Source organism: Staurois parvus, unplaced genomic scaffold, assembly GCF_062004578.1.
Source record: "Staurois parvus isolate SC_StPar_1 unplaced genomic scaffold, SC_StPar_1.0 ptg000183l, whole genome shotgun sequence".
Lineage (NCBI taxonomy): Eukaryota > Metazoa > Chordata > Amphibia > Anura > Ranidae > Staurois > Staurois parvus.
In genome coordinates, this window is record NW_028317979.1 from 7002160 (window position 1) to 7016651 (window position 14492).

At 38.6% G+C, this 14492-nt stretch overlaps 1 protein-coding gene and 1 non-coding gene across 3 annotated transcripts in view; both read right to left on the reverse strand.

Moving 5' to 3' along the window:
* Positions 1–14492, reverse strand: part of PLPPR5 (phospholipid phosphatase related 5) — a 372883-nt gene that overhangs the window by 164176 nt on the left and 194215 nt on the right. For both annotated transcript variants that reach the window (XM_089677285.1, XM_089677284.1), the window contains exon 3: positions 14198–14448. In XM_089677285.1, coding sequence (XP_089533411.1) covers positions 14198–14448 — 251 coding nt within the window. The remainder of the gene's footprint in view (positions 1–14197; positions 14449–14492) is intronic.
* Positions 11034–11145, reverse strand: LOC149462198 (U6 spliceosomal RNA). Its single transcript, XR_016312703.1, has one exon. It is a non-coding gene; the product is annotated as a U6 spliceosomal RNA (small nuclear RNA).

The window sequence follows — 14492 nt, forward strand, 5'->3', positions numbered from 1 at the left end:
CCAAATAGGTAACCAGCTAGGCCTTCATGGCTAATCTTTGAATATCTGGACATGTATACTGCGTATAATGCATTACATTCTACAATGTGTTGGTGTACATGGTATTACAGTGTGCAATGCGTTGCTGGATTCTGCATGACAGTGGACAGCGTATCACAGTGTGCAATGCGTAGCTCCAGCCTGCATGACAGTGTACAGTGCATTACAGTCTACAATGTGTTGGTGTACACGGTATTACATTGTACAGTGTATTACAGTCTACAATGTGTGGGTGTACACGGTATTACATTGTACAGTGCATTACAGTCTACAATGTGTGGGTGTACACGGTATTACATTGTACAGTGCATTACAGTCTACAATGTGTGGGTGTACACGGTATTACATTGTACAGTGCATTACAGTCTACAATGTGTGGGTGTACACGGTATTACATTGTACAGTGCATTACAGTCTACAATGTGTGGGTGTACACGGTATTACATTGTACAGTGTATTACAGTGTGCAATGCGTTGTACACTGCAGTGTGCACTAAAGCATTTTACACTCATGCACTGTACACACTAACGCATTTGACATTTCTAGTGTGCAATGTGTTAGTGTGCAATGCCTTGGACAGTACAATGCATTTGCAGTATTGGTGTATGTTTATTAAGCACAGATAATTCATCTGATTTTAGTTATCAAGGAGAAGTCTTCTCTGTCCCCCTGTTTATGAGGTGGAGGACAATTGTTTTCCGAAGAGGAGAGGAGACATTTTTTCAAGGAGATCTGTATAGATTTCCAGAGATATGTGTAGATGGTTGAGGGGCTGCATGTGATCTCCGGAGATAATTGTGATTAATGATCACCTGAGTTAAACCAGTGAATGAAAAGTGTAAAAAAACATGGATTGAAAATAATCTGCACTGACCACTGTGCTTTGTCAAGCCACATATTGGCACATTCTGGTGTCACACAGATGCGATGTGAAATTTGCAGTGTTTTCTGTGCAAGCGCTGCACCGCATCACAACCGCAACCCCTTCATGCCACCTGCTGCGGCTTTCTAGGTGAAGTTACCAACACACCAATATTGGTACACAAAGCGTATTGCGATTTGCCAAATTGGATGGCATGCCTATTCACACACATGTGCATACCCTGAAAAAGGGTCCTGCACATTTTTGGCCCGGATGCGGTGCAATTTGAGGTGTGCAAAATGTTTGTCTCTAATTGCAACGCACACAAATTGCATGTGATTTGCCCAGGAGTGCGGTGTTAGACCACAATGCATGTATGTGAAGCCAGAATAAAAGGATGTGGATTTTGTCTATTTTTACTTGCGCATGTTAACATTATGGAAGTGCGTTATTCTTCTGTTTAACATGCTATAGAAATGCAACATGCATTTGGATGTAGTGTTTTTGTATGTGCATTTTGGAAGTATTCTAAACACACATTGACCCTAGGGCCACACCATATCTTATGCAGGCCATAGATGGGTCGAAAATCGGCCGATTTTTCGGCCGAAAATAAAATCGGCCGATTTTCGGATCGTTAGTGGGCTATTTGTTCGGCCGTTTTTCGGTATTTTGGCAGATTTTTTTTTTCGGTAAAGTTGGAAAAAAACGGCCGAATTTGCCATGTTGGCTTATTTTTATGTTATTTTCCAAGTGTGTCGCACCTAACCGCACAGTAGTGTGGTGCCATGCGTATTTGTGGCTGTGAATGGGGCTGTTTTTAATAGACGTGTGTAGGTGCAACAACGTTTTCATCATGGTACCTGCGCACATCTACATAGGGCATTGCATTTCTTTGCTGTGCTGGAAAATGTGTGTTCTTGCATGCGTTTCTGCACCACCAATGGTGTGAACAAGTCCTAAGGGCTGGTTCACACTATAGAAACAGTCTAGATGTGTTCCTGATGGGTTTTTTTCATGCCCTTTTGGCATGCATGTTTAGTGTGTTCCAGTACATTTTGGATGCGTTTTGGACATGTTTACATTGCATTTTTGTATCCCTTCCACTTATTTTTTTCTATTTTCTTTGTATTCAATGTAGTTAGGGACATGTGCGTTTTAGTACATTCAAGGACGTTTCAATGTGTTCCAGTACAGTTCTGTGCAGAAACAATGCAGCGCTGATGTGAACTATGACATTGACAACCATATAACCTTCTTTCTGTGCGTTTGTGATGCTGAAAAAGCAACTGAAACACATGTAGTGTGAACTGGCCCTAAAGGTTATTAGAGGTCAGGGAACAGGACTGACCAGGAATTGTGAATTCAATCAGACTAGTGGTGAGATACAATCAGCAATTGTATAATAATGTGAGATCTGAGCTGTAGCTGATAGAAAATGAGACACATTCACTTGATCAGTAAATAGATAGTTAAAGAGTGGGGCGGTGATCCATAGATTTGCATATGGGACAGGTGATGATGGGGTGGGGGAGGGGGTCAAGTTGTATAAGGAGACAGATTTAAAAGAGAAAAAAGTTACAATGAAATATACACGGCATGAAACTTGCACATGACCTAATTGGCAGAAGAACAGTACGCAAGTAACATTCATCCACTTTCTAGTCACTAGGCAAAATCATAATTGATTGATCAATATTCCTGCCACAACCCAGAAAATTGATCTCCATTTTTTTGGGATGTTGCCAAGACTGGGATTAGAACCCATGACCCAAGTGCTGTAAGTTCTGAGCTCTAACCACTAAACCACTGTGGGAAACACAGTTTGAGCTATAATGTAGAATAGTTACATTGTTTAAAAATGATAAAGCGAGCGCTGGTCAAATGATATAGACTAGTAAAATGGTATTACACAAGATAAATATAACCACGAACAGTAGTGCATGAACTCGTGAAAGGTCATCCACCCCTGTGACAGTGTACTACACTATTGAGCACCTTTCTGGCTCCTGTGGCTGAGCTAATTCCTCCCCAGGACCATTTGGGCACCCACCCTGATGGATGGATGGATGGATGGATGGAGCTGGATGACTATCCCATAGTTGCCAGCATACCGCTGCACCCCCAGATGTGCGATGTGTATAACCCATGCACATTAATACTTTTTTTCTGGTGAGTGTAGACCAGTCCCAAGGGTGGTTTACCTTTCACGAGTTCATGCACTACTGTCCGTCACGGAGAGACCACACGTGCCATTCATAGGCACTCTCTGAGTTGGTACTCTCACACGAAGGACATTCCATTATTCAGGAATGATTCTATGAACTTATTTTAGCACGATTTACCAGTTTACATCATTATTGCAATTCTTTGCACTTTTTGGTTTTTACATGCGTTCATTATTGATCGCATGCATTTATAGCGCTGCACTTGTCTTTAACATAGAATAGTTATGTGATTAAAGAGAATGAAGATATATAACTATATTGGGAAATTAGAAGTATATAAATTATTTGAGATATAAGTGTGAAAAATTTGAAAATAAAATGTATGACATTCATTAGTGAATGCAATACTTTCCTGATCATTTTGGAGAAACAGCCAAAAAAAAAAAATAGCAAAAGAGAATTTTCAGAATGTAATAGTACAGCTGTATTAGAATTTTCTATCAGAAAAACGCCAATGTTAATAAAGCCCGCGCTTGTGCGCCATCTAGCGAATATATCCAGTATTGCACCTAAAAATGTGCCAGACGGGATACCACATTCACTAATGGCAAAGTAGTCAGTAGACGCTCGTTAATGAGCTTGCTAGACGCTGGTCAGACCACTGATTGATTGACCGGAGTCTGCCTGAATGGTCAGTCTCTGCTAATACACTCACATCTCAGTGAATCAAGGCCTGATTGTCTCACTAGCACCCGCCAAAGAGAACCACAAGAACCACAATAGTGTTATACCATTTAAATACCAAATAAATAGAAGTGAGTCCACGTAAGTGCTGTGATGAAATCACTGCATTTACAATGGTATCAGAGCATTATCCTTCACCATACATAGATGGCCTCTTACCAAATGATTAGATTTTGTAGAGATCAATATATGCTTGTGTATGTGTGCCCTTGCACAAGATCTGCGTATATTGATCTCTGCAATCGAGATCTAATCATTTGGTAAGAAGCCATCTATATGTGGTGCAGGATTATACACTGACACTGTTGGCTGAGGACTGATTTTCATTACAGCACTTATGTGGACTTACTTCTAATTGTTTTCATAATATGCACATTTGTTTGTTTATCCGTTGTATATAAATGCAAGTTTTTAGTTTGTTTCACATGAACTGTTTTTGTGATTGTGACTATAAATATGCTAATACCAATATAATATTCCCAAAAGCATATGTCCCACAAATAAATTCCAAAAAAGTCCAAAAATAGATCAAATATAAAAGTCACTCTGTGTCAACTTCAATCATCAATCTTCGTATTCTGCCTTTCAATGGCTCACAAAGAAACCTCAACATAAAAAGAAAAATCACATAGTGCATTATCTTAAGTAAAATATATGAATAAAACAAATGTGATAAACGCAAACAACCATGCGTGATCACAAATAGTGAAAAAAGTGAAAGTGTCAAAACAGTACCAGTGAATAAATCAAGTGAAAAATATGCATCCAAAAACAACATGTGTAACACTGTGTCCACTTCTATGGTGTAAGGAGTGAATACCCTTACCAAAAGTATGTAAATAATATGCCTTTAAATCTCCAGCTGAAGGTTTTTGTTTTTGTGATTATTATCACTATATGTATTTGATTTTTTTAGAGCAGCACACCATGATTTGTATTCGAAAGCTACAAAGAGAGCCAGGAGGTTGAATACTATGCTTTGCTTGCTTGATGTTGGAAACCCCTGCATGGGTAACTGATGTCTTGTGTTGAACTTTTCTTTGCCATTTTAAATAAAAATGGTCAGAAAATGCCCCGAAAAGTAATTTCTCAACTTCACAACTCACTGTTTTGCACTACCCCCTGCCAGAACAAAAAAAAACATATATACTTACCTCTTTTACACTGATATTCAATTTAGTCCAATAACACTGTAGGTACTCTTCGCCCTCTTCTTCCTGTAGGATAGGTGGATCCATAATTCTCCAGAGAACAGCACCACGTAATGACGTAGGGTCACTCTGTACAGCATTCTCCTGTGAGTTTAGGGCAGTGGGCAGAGTTTCGAAGCTCAGGGTTCACAGGAAGTAGGTTAAATAATCCTGTGCATCAATCAAGCCTGGAAGAACAACAATGCCACCTCATTGAAGTCTGCAGTGCACAGAGCCAGAGATTAGGTGTGTATTTTTACGCTGCTCTGGAGAATCCATTTTTGACATTTATTCCCCAGCTGGACTTGAGTTTTAGTGTCAGTGATATGCCTATAAAGGATCTACCTGCCACCAAATGGATTGCAGGTTCAGTTTACCCAACTTGTTGGCATTGTTAGCAGATCTTAGTGTTTTATATACATACAGCATCATATTATATGGTACACAGTATCCTATCGTATTGTTAATAGGTTGTAAATAATTTTTTAAATAAACATTCACCTCACATGGGTATCTCAGATTGGTACTTCGCAATGATCTCCTTGGAATCTGAATTGCCTAACAAGGTCACTTCCATTTTATTCTCCTCTGAACAACGTTACTTGTAATGAAACTTCACTCGAGCCTGAGAAAGACAGGTGCTGTTTATTTCCCTACTGTACCCTGGCAAAACGTTAGATACGTAATAATGTGGCAATAATTCACAACTGTCATTTCTTCAGTTGAAAGTTTCCCTCAGGAGTGCAGATTTGCAGATAAGCATTCTCTTTACAAATTCTTCTTTTGTTTGGTTTTACATTGACTCTACTCTTGCTTAATGAGATTTTCCACTAAAAAGTGTGTATTTTGTGTTTATTCTAAAATTGAACTGGGGAGCAGGGGACTGACAACTCATGGGGCCCCCGGGCAATAGGGGATCGTGGGGCCCCTGTGTCCTTGCGCAAACTCAAAACAGCCTATGAAAAAGGTACCAGTGGCATCTCATGAGGCCCCCTACTGACCCCGGGCCCTCGGGCAGTGCCCGAGTTTCCAAATGGTTAGTCCGCCCCTGCTAGGGAGTGATCAGTATATTATAATGTGTGGTCTATATATATTTCTCTGGGTGCTATGCTATTCACTTGTAGTGGTGTAATGTTTCTGTATGTAATACTATGTCTTTTCAACTCTAAAGTTGTTCCCAACTTACGTCCCAAAGTAATACCAGGATTCCCAACTAGTATTATGCTGACCAGAAGGTAATTTTACATGCACTTCATTTACAAAAAAAATCACTACAGCAGTCACAGAAATACAAAGATAATACACAAATTAATATCATGCAAAAACTACACTATTTACATCAATGTCCAGTAAAATGATGTCCATATAATCCATTCATTTATATATTATAATAAGTAAAAGTGCTAAAAAAGACAAACTGTATTCTGATAACCTTAGAAGTACATAGACTTCTCATGGGTCAAATACTATGATGTTCCCCTTACCCACAGCACTCAGGTCCTATTAGTATTAATCCCTATGATCCACACATGAAGTGCATAGAACTACGGTATATAATACATGTATGTATTATTTAAAGTGAAAAAAAAAATTAATCCTATATATACAGCAAAAGGATTAATTACAAATTGCAAGGACAAACACTACCATATATAGAGTGGAAAGACCATCACTAATATTTATACATGACTATAGCCTCCCTGGACACACTAGCCCCCCTCACTACATAGAGAATCAGGCCCCAACCATTACAACCTTGGCATATAGACAACACCAGAAGGCTCAAAAAACAGCCACACTCTGAGCATCTGTGTTGTAAGACTTCACCCAGTATAAATCTGCCCTCCAAACATACAATTTCTGCCTCCACACTGCCACACAGACTTATTTTTAACATTCATTAACACCTTTTCATTCAATCCCTGTCAACTCTTAATAAGATTGATACAAGTCATGCTGAGATCTCCAAGGTACAGATATCTCTGGCATCTAGCTTTCAATGTCCACCTGCTGGTGCAATACCTTCTTTATTAACACTGCTACAATAGAGGAAGAATTAACTGACCTTCCCTTTTTTCTAATACGCTCCTAACCACCTGCCCCTGGACCCTGTTCCCTCGGAATTATTACAGTCACCCTCTTGCTCTGTCCTACACTCCCTAACTCACATCTATAATCTCTCCCTCTCTACACCCTAAAACAGGCACTGGTCACTCCCATTCGTAAAAAGCCCTCGCTGAACCCCACCAATCTTAACAACCCAAGACCCATCTCCTTGATCCATTTTACCTCCAAACTCCATGAATGCCTAGTCTATAATCACTGAGTTGGAAATGTGGGCAGATGACATCACGATTTCCACCTCTGCCAATCAGAGGAAGCCTTGTATTCAATTATAACAATACAAGGTTTCTCCTGAATGAAGAAGTACTCAGGCCAGCTCTATTTAGCTCCAGCAGCATATTGCTGCTGGAAATCAGCTCTACTACAGTACACTGCAGTGCATACAGCCTCTTGCTATGGGTGCGCTTGTGGAGGCTCGATCCCAAGCCAGGCTGTGTGCGACTACAGACACACACACATAGCTCAGCCTAGCCTCCTGCTCCTGACTTTCAGGCTTTGACAAACTGCAGCAGGAGTCAATGGCCAAAGGCTCCAGTTGCTGCTGAGTCTCCTGAGAGCAGAGAAAGCAAAGAAGAGCTTCTGCAAATGGGCGCAGTGCTGTATTGAGATCAGGCTCAGGTAAGTGTTTAAAGGGGGGGGAGTAAGGAGCAACCTTTGAAAGGTTTTTACCTTAATGCTGAGAATGCATTAAAGTAAAAATAACCTTTTACCTTTATAAACACTTTAAGCGATTAATCAATAAAAGAACTGCTTAGTGGACATCAGCCTTTTGTACAATTCTACAATTTGGGTCCTTGGTTACTACATAATTGCACTGAACAACTCAACTAAGACCTATTTGTATTTAAAAGGGCTACTGTATATTCCCTAATACTTTATTAGTTTAAAATAACTAATAAAACTAAATTAGAAAAAATGCAGCCTTTACTATGAAAACTAATTAGTTAAATCAAGAAGGAGACTAAGCTTTTATGGTGTAAGTATATAAAGAACCCTTTTGGGTAACATGCTCCATTTTTACTGTTGTTTGTATGAGCAGGGGTTTTCCAGCATCTGCTAGGACGTTTCTACTAAAATCCTGTTTTCTTATTGATGTGTGAGAAAGTTCTTATAATGTAAACACTCTGTGCTGGTAAATAATCTGGACAATTTGTTTCCCTCTTAGATTTTCTGTTGGCACTTCAAGAACAGAGAACATAAAGGTTTATTCATCCAGTGTGGCTGCCACTTGGGTTCAGCTGAGATTTGGGGGATATCAAGGAGGTTCCTACTAGTGTTCCTTGGGACAAAAGTTGATGTTTGCCATTGAAAGCAAGAGCACTTGTACTAAAGTAAATAGGATCAACAACATTAAAGTGCAACCTGGGCTGTTTTACAATCCTGCTTAACAAGTACAAAATATTAAAGCGAACTAAACCAGTTTAAAAAAACTGTTAAATCCTAGACATGCCGGTAATGCTGTCACATTTGCTTGTGCTATCAACCAAAGTGTCAAACCACTAAATGGCTAGTGTCATAACTGATCACAAGTTCGGCATCATGGCATTTGCAGATCAAACAGAGGCTATGATGGCAGATTCCTTGGCTGAAAAGTATAGGAGGGTTTAGTTCCAATTTAAGGTGTATATAAAGCCCAAACATATTTTATTTTATTTTGTATATAGTATGAAATGGTTAAGACCCTGTCAGATTTTTTTCTATCAGTGTCCTGTTGGGGAGATTTACCTTTCATTTTTTGTCCCAAAGAAATAAAAAATAGTTTTGGCATAAATTCTAATGTGGGTGTGAACCTCAGACATGAAATATGAATAAAGCATTTCCCTCTGTAGTGTGTACATTTCTCAATTAACTGCACTATGTGTCATTTCTGTCTGCTGCCTCCTATCAGGATGAATCACTTTTGACACATTTTCCTGACACTAAGAGAAAAATGGTGACAGAGGAGGGACTTCCATCAGATTGACAGACTCAGCACTTTTCCTGTGTGCTGTGTGGGGGGGGGGGGGGGGGCTCTTCCCTCCAATCAGCTCCCAGAGGTCTCCTCACTGAGCTCTGCAGAGTGTAATTTCAGCTCTTTGTCCCTTGTTTCTGAACTCTCAGACAAGCTTCAAGAACTTTGAATGGATGTAGAGAAAAGAAGACTGCAGACAGGCAGGTACCTACTCATGGAAGAGGATTTGTTTCATCTCTGTGAGTCACCTGAGGCTAGTCACTTCAATGGGTATACAGTATGTAAGGGTTTACAACCACGTTAAGCTTATAAAAACCGCACAAACACGCCCCTATCAGTTCCTCTCCAGAAAAAACAAGGAGAGGAGACCCTATGTGAAGGTAATATTGCCAATAAAAAGAAGGGTGGAGGGCTGAAGGAAGGCTATTAACTTGACTTTGTCAAGACCTGAAATGTGAAAAGGGGATGTTTCTACTGCCTGCAAAGAAGAAAGACTTCCCTCTCTTGCTTTACCATAAACCTTGATGTTGCTAATCAGAATGTATTGAGGTGATGGACAAAGCTTCAAGGGTGTTACAGTACTAAGGAACTGCTTGTAGTAGGTATATACATTTTTTATTAATGAACAGATACAGTATGTATGGTGCAAATTAATATGCTAAGTGACTTCAAGAGTTCCAAGTTGAAAATCTGTAATATGCTGGTAGGTTAGGTATCTTTCATGAAGTTGCATTTATTTGGAAAAAGCTGTTCTGCATATTGTAGCATACATTGCACAAATGTTAACAAGGTGACAATGGTAGCTAATATTTTTGGCACCAATTTGCTGTGAAAATAAGTGTTAGAATAATCTTGAAACACTGGCTGCAACATTGTGTATCAGCAGGTGATTACCTAGCTCAATAGGAATTTTTTATACTATGGCATTCATGAAAGCCCTGGATAATATGCATTTCTCCATTTTCAATCTGCTTCTTCTTTCATCTCGCTCACAAGTATTTATTGAACACCTGAGGCTATTAAGAGCGCTTTAGAACTGTAACTAAACTTGGTAATGAACCATATTCCCAGTCACATACATCTCAAACTGCCACTGTGCTGGAAGATTAGATGAATGGAAGATGGAGAATTACAAACAGATCTATGTGATGTGTATAAGTGGGCTGCATGGTTTCCTGAGATATAGGTGTACATTTACTAAAAGCAAATAGAATTTGCAAGGGAATTTTCTCTTTGGTGAATGAGTTGAAGCTCTGCTGACTCTCAAGATCAAATCATGTGCAAGAAAAAATGCTATTTTTTTATGTTCCTTGTACATGATTGGGTATTCTTTGCAAAGTGATTTTACACAGCAATCACTAAGCTCTGGGGAAGGTTCCCATGCAAAATGAAAGTCTAATTGCATATCTAAGCCTAAGAACAAAATGTTATATATTGCATCTTACCTTTCGTCCTTAGATGCAATGGCTACATGAGTTTTTTTCAAGCTGTGGTTCTGTTATTTTTAATTGGCCATCCTGCCAGTAACACATTTCCTGTCCTAGGGTGACGTCACTTACTCTATTGTATGACTCAGTGCTGCTTGTGCATGATTTGGAATATAGAACAGCTCCCCTCTTCTAATCTCTGTTACATGGGGGGAAAGTGGAGGGGAGTGTTCTGTAGTTCACAAAGGCAAAATGGCTAAGGAGAATTACACTGCTTTAGATTTTCACGTGAAGTGTTAAGCTCACTGGATTTCTGGAAGGATCAACAGCTTTTTTTGAACAGAAAATACTTTCAATGGTACAGTAAATTTAACATACCAAATGGGAGCAAATGTGAGATCTTTGTTATAAGTTCCATATATTTTAGGGAGTGTTGCTTTATCCATAGGGAACACACAACTCTTAAAATACTAACACAGTAAAATAGTCATATTGAAAAAAGAAAGACACGATTGAATTCGACCAATAACAAATATGGACCCTTCACTAACTTTCAACAAAACATCCTTGCACAGGGGCTATGCTGATCTTCTTTATATCATTCCAATTTAGTATACTGTATGTGCTGCTGAAGCAAACAATTGGCTTGCAACGCTAGCAGAGGCCTCTGTTTGTGGAAGGAATAGTGTGTCCCCACCTTTGAAATCCCTCATTATTTCTTCATTAGTGCCTTTAGGTAAACCATTCATTTCTGCATATTTCCATGGTGTGAGGTGAGTAGACTTACTGTATATCCCAGTCCCCTTTTCTAAAATGACAGTGCTTGGTGCTTGGAGTGACCAATAACGAGGTCCAAGCACATGAGAGTATGCCTAAGCTTCTGCAAATGTTGACTTTTAGATAGTCCATCTTTTCTTAGGAACATCTATGGTAGTCACTGACACTCTGCAGAGGGGAGCAAGTGGCCAAAATGGAACAGTTTGGCAACTTACGGTGTTTAATATCCAGGAGAAGTCTGAGTTTAGATAAGGGTTTTCTCATGCAGGGTTCCTGGATGTTTGAACTTCAGTATTCCTGGCCGAAATTCCAGGCACTTATTTTGTGCATATTTGTCCATACGCACATACACAAGGAAAATAAATTCTAACCTCTTCAAATTACCATTTTATGCTCATTTTTGCATGCATATTTTTTCTCATCTATACGTAGCACATGTTTAGTTTATGCGCCTGTGTGTACAGGCACATTGAAAACAATAGGCTGCATAAAGATCAGTAAAAAAAAACATGTCTTTATGCCTAAAAGGACTAAATATTTTGGCAGCAGTGTGCAAGAAATCTATGAAGTATTCTTTCACTGTCCTATAATATAAGGACTTGCTCTCCCATTGGCTACCATTACATAGGACCACTACACTATACTACACTGGGGTTTATTTACTAAAACTGGTCCAAAATCAGGCTCACTTATACATAGAAACCAATCAGCTTCTAACCTTAGCTTGTTCAATTAAGCTTTGGCAATACAACCTGGAAGCTGATTGGTTTCTATGCACAAGTGAGCCTAATTTTGCAATCTCCAGTTTTAGTAAATGAACCCCACTGACTAGCAATATAAGAAGGTACTTTTTCACTGACCATTAATGTAAGGGGCACCGCAATTTTCACCAATTGGAATTTATTTTTTTGGCCATTATTATTTGTCCCATTTCATGATATTTACTGACACATTTTTTTTCTTATGAATCAGGAGAGTGTTAAGAGAAAACTATCTGCTCTGGGTGTCAAATATGCTAGATATACTAGGGATTTAATAACTTAGCATGGGTTCCCAAAGACGTGAAAATTATTTCAAGGGTTCCTCTGTAACAAAAAGGTTGAGAAAGGCTGGTTTAGATACTTTGTCTAGTGTACAGGTTTATTTTGAGTCAGTTTTTATGGCTCATTCAAAAGAGATGTTTGTGTTTTTTCTGTCGCCACAAGATTTGACCTTTTTCAGTATGTGGACATTATACTCAACCCTTACATTAGGGTTTGAGATTTACAAATCACTCTACTCCTTCCTTCCTTCCTAGAGTGGTGGAACTCGCTTATAACCTTTTCTGTTGTAGAAAGGTCTATTTAGGAATTATGGTTGCTTGCAAGGAAGGACTGGAGAGATTTACCTTTGAGCCTTTTGCAGGGAAGATCGTAATTATCGGAGGATAGACCTCTTTTTACACTTCAGAAGCTCTGCTAGACCTCCTGTCTCTTAAGGGGTAATTTGCTAAAGATGAGCACTTTTGATGCACTTGGGTGTTGAGTGGATTACTGCGCAGCACTTTTGATGAATGCCTTGGACGTATGAAGCACAGTATTTTTTGAGTGGAATCATTATATTTTGAAATATTTTATATGACAACAGTGAGCACTATGATTTATCCTTCTCTTTGAGCTATTGTCATTTTGGGAAGTGGATGAGAATCCTTTCAAGATTCAATGTTGCAGTTGATGAGGTGCGGTGAATCCCCCTTTTCCTTCCTTGATAACAAATGTGCTTATTATTATTATATAGGATTTATATAGTGCCAACTGTTTGCACAGCACTTTACAAACTGAAGGTAGACATTACAGTTACAATACAATTTGGTACAAGAGGAAACAAAGGGCCCTGCTCGTTAGAGCTTACAATCTAAGATTTATAGACCTTTTCTGTTGCAAGAGGTCTATTTATGAAGGTGAGCGATATAGGCACACAGATTTGGTAGTGCACCTTGTGAATATTACCTCATTTGTGTTGGGAATCTTACTGAAGATAGAATTCAAAGACAGTTTTTGAATGGTGTGGACTTTTGTGTTTTGGGACTAATTTATGAATTTATGACATGGTGTTTATGTGTTTTATGATTTGGCATATTTAGGGTATAGGCATTTTTTTCTGATAGCATTATTAGCCCTGCACTGATATTTTGTTTTGGCTTTTGAACTTAGGTTTGAAATACTTTCCAGTGCTGGCTAGCTTTAATTATTTATGTTATTTGGATTAGGCATAGTTGTGTACGCACTTTTTCTGGTATTATAATAACGGGAAACTGACACTCTTGGGAGCTATGTGAATGTGTGAAATGTTTTATTTCGTCATATTAGAAAATAATCACAGAAAATGCTAACTATCTTTACAAATTTTAAAGAGAGTTTTCTATTGTTTTTTTTATATTAATGCAGTTTCACAGGTTTTCTTCTTGTAATAAACAGCAGATAGAAAATTTTAAAAAATATGATTTCTCATTGCCCACTGCTTAAAATGGATCCTGTGAGGAATCATATTCCAACTATTTTTGGACCCTTTTTTCTACAATACTAATCATATAGAGAATTATTAAAAATAAACTGCACACTTGAAACTGACAACTACATTCTCTGGCAGATGGCATGCTGAAGATTCTACAGAATCTGACACCTCTGAGATTTCCTAGTCTCCTGCTGTGCACTGTGGTTCCTTCAACCAGCCTCTACATCACTACAGGGCACTGTTGTATCATAAGGGCTTGCCATTTGACCAGGAAATTGACATCCCTGAAAATTCACTTTCAGTTTCTTGAATTAAATATTATTGTTTGTAAGTTTTCCTTAATGACTGTGATAAATAATATAATTCAAGGGCTCAGAACTATAATGCAGTACTACAAAAATATAGGAGATAAGATACTCACAGCCAAGTACATTGCTCCATATACACTGAGAGCTGCTTCTTTGGATGGAAATGTTCTCCTTGCTTTGATAACAAGGTCTGGATTTCCAGTACAAGCGTTGGCATCAGTGATAAACTGTGTAAGTTGGTTGCAACCAAGTGCTGTGTAGTTCGGTTTGCAAATTGTAAGAAAATGTGGAGCCAAGTTTCCTGTCACAACTTGTCCAGCATTTACAAATATGTCTGTAGCAAATAATCCAAAAGTATAAATCCCTGAAAAACAAACATATACAGCATTGTTTTACTATGTAAATTGT